Source organism: Strongylocentrotus purpuratus, unplaced genomic scaffold, assembly GCF_000002235.5.
Source record: "Strongylocentrotus purpuratus isolate Spur 01 unplaced genomic scaffold, Spur_5.0 spur5_scaffold_9, whole genome shotgun sequence".
NCBI classification, from domain to species: Eukaryota; Metazoa; Echinodermata; class Echinoidea; order Camarodonta; family Strongylocentrotidae; genus Strongylocentrotus; species Strongylocentrotus purpuratus.
In genome coordinates, this window is record NW_022145615.1 from 11,015,910 (window position 1) to 11,025,025 (window position 9,116).

The 9,116-nt window shown below is 38.0% G+C and overlaps 1 protein-coding gene across 2 annotated transcripts; it reads left to right on the forward strand.

Moving 5' to 3' along the window:
* The first annotated feature begins 278 nt into the window (after positions 1-278).
* LOC576596 (anaphase-promoting complex subunit 11) lies at positions 279-5,434 on the forward strand. Of its 2 annotated transcripts, none has more exons than XM_030977361.1 (3): positions 279-392; positions 4,622-4,739; positions 5,251-5,434. In XM_030977361.1, exons 1-3 carry the CDS (start codon positions 372-374, stop codon positions 5,364-5,366), a joined length of 255 nt encoding a protein of 84 aa, XP_030833221.1. In that variant the 5' UTR covers positions 279-371; the 3' UTR covers positions 5,367-5,434. The 2 variants fall into 2 exon arrangements, with proteins under 2 accessions (XP_030833221.1, XP_011675576.1); XM_011677274.2 differs by having other exon boundaries at positions 279-389; positions 4,619-4,739; positions 5,251-5,429.
* The last annotated feature ends 3,682 nt before the right edge of the window (positions 5,435-9,116 follow it).

A 9,116-nucleotide genomic window follows, 5' to 3' on the forward strand; every position in this document is an offset into this window, starting at 1 on the left:
AATTCGTTATAGCTATAACATGAGAGTAATTGTTTCAAATACCAAGGAAAATCATTTATTTTCATAAAGAAAAAAATATATAGGCATAGATCTATAGCAGTTTATCGCAAGCGATTCAATTTCATGGCCGACTTTTGAGAAGAGAATAGGCCGAGAATAGGCCTAATAATATTTTGGATTTGAAGCTTTGCTTCACGCGGGCAATCTTAGAATAATTTGCCTATAGACGATACCTTAGACAAAATCGGGAAGAAAATCAATCGATTGGTTCAGTCAAATCAAATGATAAAGTTCAAGCCTCAACGGCCAAGGGATTCACAGAACTGGATTTTGTTAAATTCTCATAACCTTTAGAGCTGAAATAATCCAGTATGAAAGTCAAAGTCAAAAGTAAGTAAGAAAACAAGCCATATCTCGGTAGAATAAACTGTAGGAAAAGTGCTGTAGACCCTATCCCACTATTCTATCCCGGTTTTGATTGATTCGGATCGGCTGTCTAGTGTCTTCTGCTAGAGCTAGCGGAGTTCGGCCGCGCTACAGCCCGAGCCGCTCGGGCGCGGGTGCCGGGTGTGCCATGCTACTTTGCTAGGACTACGGTCGCCTCGCGGCTGATTTTGCGATCGAGGTAGTTAGTAATGGGTGGATAGGGTGGCTGGCCGCTGGGCCGTGGGCGGCCGTTGGCCGAGAGTAACCCCATAATAAAATGGCACTTAAATTTTTAATTTATTAGTAATAAATTAAAAATTTATTACGTTCCTGAAGAGTGAAGTAGACTGTCTCTAGCAATTATTAAGCATGGCCCATGCCCATGGGCATGAGTTGTAAGCATTCGTGCAGCTTCTTAAAATTGTTAAAAGTTACATTTGAGATGGTGTGTGTATTATAAGTTTGCCTGACTCAGTCACAGTGACTGTGAAGAGGAGTGTAAATTGCTATGTTTAAAACTTGAGCATTGTTAGAAAGTGGCTGAGGGTTTATTCCTTTTTAAAATCATTAGAGTAAAGGAGCCGGTAATCGGCCAGCTCCAGTTTTGGCCGATTGGTTGGATGCAATTGCAAGGTAAAATCGCTCTAAAATACATCGCATAATAGCATAACACATATCCCACACATACCATACCATGCCAGTGTCACTGAAGAACCACATTTGCAATGAAAAATATATCCTAAAATATCACATTTTAGCGATGTAATCGGTGGTCCCGCTACCCGAATCTGAAAAATCGAGTATTTTACGCGTGACTGTAAGAAATATGGGTACCATAAAATGAGCTTTATTTCAAGTATTTTTCAGATTTAGAGCCCGATTTTGTGCTAGTCGCAAGCTCAAAAGTATCTCATCGCATGTATTAAATCAATGCAGCCGCACACCGCAACGCACACACGATATCTCTGTCTAATTCAGATTCCAACTTCCGATCACCGCTGTGCCTGTCTTCGGCCAGGCGAGCACTCGGGAGCTCCGGCGTGGGATACCTGCTCCGCCCGCTTGTGCTGTACATCAGCGCGGAAACGCACGGCGCGCGCGAGCGCTTCCTATTGACTTTGTACATGCGGCCGTAAACTGAAACGCTCGGCCGATAACTGGCTCCAAAACAGTGAAAATTGAAATGAATATTGTCATGGCAATTCGTGATTTTTTTCTGGGATTCTTTTTTTGTTTTTATAATAATAATATTTGCTTCATGATTTGAACAAAAAATGAAATAGGAAGTAAAGGGTCCTAAAAAAAGGATTTTGTCTTAAGTGGCCGAAAACGGGCTCCTTTACTCTATACCCATTTGTTATAAATATAGGCAAATTCATGCAAAAAAATATATTAAAAAAATTGACTTGAAAACACATCAGACAATTAGTCTGAACCGAGTCAGGAGCAAATTTGAAGAAATTATATTTTTAAATGTTGTAAAACCAAAGATATAAGAAGAAAACTGACCAAGTATCTGTACTAAAAATCGTACATGTAAAATTGGTCGTATACATTCGACAGCTGAAAATGACGCGCACGGTTGCATTACGTGCGTTCTCGAATCCAAAATCATACTTCACACACACACTCTCGCCATACCGCGAATGGTCCTTCGTGGGGAGCTAGCCGGCTGAGAGTTTGCAGCGATACCAACGCAGCTTCGGAGCTCCGCAGAGCGCCATTTTAGCGGGACTCGGAAGGGTTCGCGTGGGAAGGCAGCGGCCTAGCTTTTTGCCCAAACAACGCTAGATCGGCTGCTGGCAAAATGAAAATAACTAAGATCGAGAACATCGTCGGTTTCTTAACTTTTCAGTGAGATAATTCTGAATTCTAATTGAGACTATATAATCAATTGAATCGACAAAGAAACCTCGGTAGAACTCTTATAACTATACAAAAGCTTGTTTATTTCTTCATTTGGCATTTTGTTTTCGACCATTTTTCGTGCGCGAGTCAATGCAAACTATGTATTACCAAACTTTCAACACGCAAGGAACGGGGAACACTTGCGGACCTTGTATCAAATTCGTGATTTTGAAGCAGTGTAGAATATTGGCGCTGCAATGCGCAGAAATATACTTGAAAGAAACTTAATAAATCATACCTGAATTTTCAGAAAATCGTATTTGTATTAGTGTACCTAGATGTGACTTGTTTATAACTCAGATTTTATGAAGATTTGTCGGGAAAAAATGTCGTTTGGTGGTCATTTCTAGGCTAATATTTAAAAAGTTACTTCAGTAATGGGCCCGATGTTTCTCTTATCACACTCGCATGTTATTTCTACATAGATTAAACATAGGATGGTTAAGGGTAAGACCGGATAACATTATAAAAAAGATATATCCTTCCAACCTCCCATATCCAAGTTTTGGGCTGATTATTGCCGACCCACCGCAGCAAGGCCATTCAGATTGTCGTACGCGAGCGAAGCGCCCTCTAGTGCCCCATGAATGTGCCTAATAAATATACTTTTCAGTCATGGGATGAAACTCAAGAATGCTTGATTTATTGATTATATCTCATGGCATAACCGTTGCTACGTAGACTATGTTTAAAACTTGATTTCCATTACTTTAGAAAGTGGGTTTATTCCTTTTAAAACGAAACCACATTTGTTTATGATTTTCAGTCATGGAATGTGCAAGAGAGCTAGAGGTCTAGATCTAGATCAAAATTGTGCAACTGAGCATTAAAAATTACCTTATTGTCTCTCTTTTTCAACAGCTGTTAATCTAGAGGCATGATGCTTAGAAAGTTGATGACCAAAGAGTCATGAATCTTGCCTGACTAAAAAGAGTAACAGAAGTAGTACTAGTAGATCTAGCGTATGTTCTCTGATTTGTCATCAATCGTGCAGATCGTTATGACTTAATGGTAGTGCAGTACATGTATGTTCAAAGAGGATATGTTTAACTTTGGGTTTTTCAACATAAACATAGTATAGTGCATGTATAGTGCATACATGTACATTGTACATAATCTACTAGTTCTGATTAATTCCTGTTAATTAACTGTCTCTTTGTATCTATTTTCCCCTTATATTCACAAACCTTTCTGTGTGGTCCCATCTCTTTACATTGGCTGATTGAAAAAAGGGTAAGTAGACCTATGCTTGATTGTGATCAAAATCAACCTTTGGGTGATTCCATACAATGTGTTCCTTATGACATATGACATTTATCCATATTCACTTTTCAGTGAAACCTGTATATAAAGACCACTCAGTGGAGACAAGAAAATTGGTTTTTATCTAGGCAGATGGTCTTCATGTTCAGGTTTCTTCAGTACCCACTTAAATGAGAAACTATTTCCAAGGGAAACAAAAATTATTGTATTTAATGCAGGTGGTCTTTCCATAAAGGTGGTCGCTAAAGCAGATTTTACTGTATTTCATCTAAGAATAAGAATATCTTGCTATGACTAATGGGAGTGATACCATGACACACCTTTTTTTCAATGGTCATATCAAGATATTCTTCATTTATTGGATAAAGTACCGGTAAGTGGAAAAAGGACTGTTGTCTTACAGGACACATTGCACAGAAGCCCCCCATTCCATATGTGTTTTAATGTTGAATAAATTGCACCACATTTGTATTGGCTGTACAACAAGATTTGATAGAGAAACAATTAACATTTAAATTATTTATTTTTTGGTCTCTCTAAAGTAACATTCTTGAACACTGGATCATCTTCTTCTATTTTCCTGTGGTTATGGACATCAAATTTGATTAATTGTATATGTAAATTTATACAATAAGATCTAAAAAAATTATTTAACAAATCATATCTAGCAACTTGTTGGTGGTTTCCAGGTGCTGGGTCACATACATATTATGTACATGGGCTAAATGCAGCATGGTCCGCAAGGTGTTTAAACATGTAACAACAACATTTTCAATTTTATTACACACTGTGTTTGAAAATCAGCAGCAGCTAAATAATGCTAATAACAAATTATTTATGAAATATTAATCTTAAAAATAAAATGTGTTATAAAATACTTATAGCACTTTAAGCAAGCCATGGCGCCCCACCACAAGAGACTTAATGATTCACACATGCAGTACCCGGGTCATACTCTTTGCAATTTTTTTGGTGTGGACCATCCTGATGTAGTTATTTGTTTGATTGCTTTTGTCTTTGCAGTTGGACAGCTGTGGCTACCTGGAGGTGGATAGCCAATGATGATAACTGTGGGATCTGCAGAACAGCCTTCGATGGTTGCTGCCCTGACTGTAAAATGCCTGGTGATGACTGTCCTCTTGGTAAGTCAAGTCACTGATTCACTCCTGTGGTAGGGGTAGAAATCTATTAGGATGAAGCAGGGAAGGTAATCACCAAGAACATGGAGGAGGGGGAGGAGGAGGAGGAGGAGGAGGGGAAAAGGAGGAGGGAAAAGGAAGAAAAAGGTGGAGGAGAGAATGGCTTTCGATTTAATAAATCATTGACACCCATCTATACCGAAGTAACCGTTTTGCTTTTAAGTTTCCTGCTTTAAACTTTCCCATTTTACCAGCATTTTAATAAATTTGTGCATTATCAAAAAATATATTCATATTCTCTTCCAAAATAGTTGAATAGTATGTTTGAATAAATTGTTTTAATTCCCATATGTTTGGTAACATTAGTCACATACAGTACCTCTCTCTATCATATTCAATCATATTAAATGTTTGATATGGATATGTTATGATCTTTGCAAATCACATACAATTCAGCCTCTGTCTGCAGTATAGTATTTATTCCCTCAATTTCATTCCATTCTATTTCTTGCAGTGTGGGGCCAGTGTTCCCATGTCTTTCACATGCATTGCATCCTGAAGTGGCTCAACTCACAGCAGGTTCACCAGCTCTGTCCGATGTGCAGGCAAGAGTGGAAGTTCAAGGAGTGAAGATGGAGACAGTTCTGAAGACAGTTCTGCAGACAGTGCCAGAGTCAGTTCTGCAGACAGTTCCGGAGAGAGTTCTGCTGACAGTTCCAGAGACAGTCCTGCAGACAGTTCAACCCTCAAAGACATTAGCAGAACTTGGTGAACACTTGTATGGATGGAAACATTCCCTTCCCTTCGTAAAGAAGATCTATCATGAGGTGGACGAGAAACTGGCACTTGTTATGACCACCAGGATGTTCTTACTACCAATTCTCACCCCGGTGGAGAGAGACAGTCAAATATGAAATGCCTCAAGAGCATGGGACACAACTGGTTCTTGGATGAGAAACTGGCACTTTTTATGACTACCTGGATGTTCTTACTACCAATTCTCACCAGGGTTGAGAGAGACAGTTATATATGAAATACCACAAGAGCATGAAACACATGTGGTTCCTGCTGCTACCACTGTCGTATTATAAGGGCTGCTGAGGAATGGTAGTGCCAAAAGCAATTAAGAAATTCTGCCAACCTAGTTTACCTGAACAGAGCTAGAGAGAACTATTATTTATAAAATGCCATTGCCTCATGGGGTTGATACACAAATGCATATTATTGCTACCCTGGTAGTGTTGAAGCCACAGTGGAATTATATTCTGACTACCTGGGGGTGTTTCACAATGATCCTAACTTGATTTTATCTCTAACTTGGACTTAACTTAACTATTATGGGAAGCCGTTAGCATTATTGAAAATATTTTGTAAGTTATTTTAAAAGGCATAATATGCTTATTCAAATCATTCATATTGTCTATTATCAAGTAGATTTCATGTTTTTGATGTGGAATTTACGAAAAGTCTAAATTACTTCAATTCTCGCTTTTGAATATATTTTATTTCAAGGCTTCAAATGGCTCCCCGTAATATTTAAGTCCAACTTGTCCAACTTCAGTTTGACTTGGGGTCTTTGTGAAACACCCTCAGGTCTTACCAGGGCTTGTTAGTACAATTCTACCTGTTGCTAACTTGCTGTAAAAGTACCCAAAACCATTCACAAACTTCATCTCGAACTGCTTGGAATTTTGATCATTTGTCAATGACCTGTGCAGTCAAAATGATATTCAAGTAGTACTGGAAGTGCCCTTCGAAGCATAGTGTGTTGAATATTATTTTAAGAAAAATAGTATTTTAACTTAACATTTGGAACGTCTATTTTATTTTTTTTTAATTCCTTGGATGTGGCTTTTATATTCACATTGGCATATTGTTTATTTAACACGTACAAGTATTAAATGGAAAGGATGTTTTGGTTCATAAGTACATGTATAACATTTTAACCTCACACTTGTTATACTTCACAAGTAATGAGAAAATACTAAATATGTATGAGCCAGAAACATAAGATTGTAAAATCAAAAGAAATATATCAAACTCTTGTATAGCTCCTTGCCATCCATTGTGTGTGTCATTTTGTGATTTTTCTTTAAAATGCGTAATTGAGAGATGTAATGTAACTTTGTAAGGTAAGACAGAGCAAAGGGGGAGGTTATAAGGGAGAGATGGAAGAATAAGAAAGAAAGGAAGTAAAGAGGGGGCATAGAGAGAGAGAGAGGGAGGGGGTCGAGGAAGAGTGTGAATAGAGTGAAAATAGAGGGTGGACAGAAAGAAAGACTAGGAGGGGCAAAGGAAGGAAAATATTAGACTTTGAGTGGAGTTAGAAGGGAGAAGATGAAACACTTTCACAAAGAGTTTCAAATACCCTATTGTATTGCCTTTTAAAAAAAATGATGTTATTACGTTAAAGGGAAAGTCCACCCTGAAAATAAGTTAGTTTTAATAGGAGTAGAAAAATGAGAGAAACAAGTCAGTGAAAGTTTGAACAAATTCCGATTAAAAATAAGGAAGTTAGGATTTTTGAAGTTGTGATCAATCAAACACAAATTGGCAACTCTATGACGTATCATGCGAGCTCAACTTCCATTTGCTCAGTACTAAAAAAATCTAAAATTTTCATTTTCCCTCAAGAAAAATTTCAACCATACATGCACCCTAAATATATAGTAATTGCAAATATGTTTCTATACTCCCCCTGCAAGGAACAAATATATATTCCGTCATCAATAACGAAGAAAACATGATTTTATGGAATATTATGCACAAAGCAAATGAAGGAGAGCTCGTATAATAAGTCACAGAGTTGCCAATTTGTATTTGATTGATCACAACTTCAATAATTCATAACTTTCTTATTTTCATTCAGAATTTGCTCAAACTTTCACTCACCTGATTTTCTTATTATTCTGCCTCTTTCGAAACAAACTTATTTTGGGGGTGGACTTTCCCTTTAATTAGAAGAAGAGAGAGGGGGTGATCCGACATTTCCTCTGGCGACAATTGCTCCAGGCTTTATTTTGTAAAAGTATAGCTTTAGGTCAGGGTTGAATTAAGTTTATACCGAGGTAAGCTGCTTGGTACATTGTACAACCGAAAGAGAAGGGGGGGGGGGGTGATTGAGGAGGAAAAGAATATGAGGAAGGAGTATATCGATAAAGTAAAGAGGAAACGGGAATAATATGAAGGGATGTAAGGAAAGATAGGGAACAAATGGGGGGGGGGGGGTGGGCTGATTAGAGGGATGGAAGAAAAGAGGGTTTAGCTTAGAAGAAGAGAAGGAAGAATGGATAAAAATTGTGCAACCTGAAGAGGGGAGAAAAGGAGAATGTTTGAAGAAGAGGAGGAGGGAGGTAATAAAAGGAGTGGTCAAGATTGAAAATAAAGGGAAAAAGATGAGGGGGGATTGGCTTGGAAGGAGGGAAAGAGAGAGAGAGAGAAAATCAGAATATCGGAAGAAAAGTGAGGGCGAAAGGGACTGGAAAAGTGAAAGGAGAAGGGAAGTCGGATGATTGAATGGGGAGACTTAGAAGGGAAATGAAACAAAAAGCTTGGTACGTGAAACTGGCAAGAGGGGGAGAGAGAGAGAGAGAGAGAGAGAGAGAGAGAGAGAGAGAGAGAGGGGGGGTAGGTAGAGAAAGAATACACATACATCATCGCTACAAAGATCTATATGGTTTTTATAATAAAATATACTTACTCGCATCTCTGATCGTAACTTTATGAACAGAAAAATCGTTATTCGGAAAACATCTACCCCCGTGCTAAAATTACACCTGTAAATCCATAACTACTATTTTAATATCTCCGCTTGACCAAAACGGTCTTCACGGAGATGAAGATAAATATAGTATACTTTTGTCTCTACAACTTCCGAGACATTGTCAAAACTATGAAAATATGGCTTTTAAAAAAAGTGACAATTTTCTTAAAGATTCAATAAATTGAATATAGTGATAGTAGATGATTCGCATCATCGCATGTATATTATTTAATTTATGACAGAATTGTGGCTGGTGTTTCGTAATGTCGAATTCAAAATTAATGAAAAGGATGTTTGATCTATAAGGAAATAGGCCTAGGCCTTGGGGGACTAAAGCACAATAGGGCCATTTAGAATGAAAATGAAGTTCAATAACCTTTTTTTGTTAGAGTAGTCGTTCATTATACAGTTACAATGCTAAAGAGGTCGGGCATTGACCCTTTATATAGTTACCGGTATAAACGAGTACAAGTTAAATGTTCAAAACAAGAGAAGCTAAACACAATCAGATGGATGCATAATAAGCCCAAAGGTTTTCAAATGATAGGTCATTGACCTAGCTTGCATTAAGTGTTCGAGAGTGGCGCGGTTAAGCTCTGTGGGCCGGGTCAACGCCT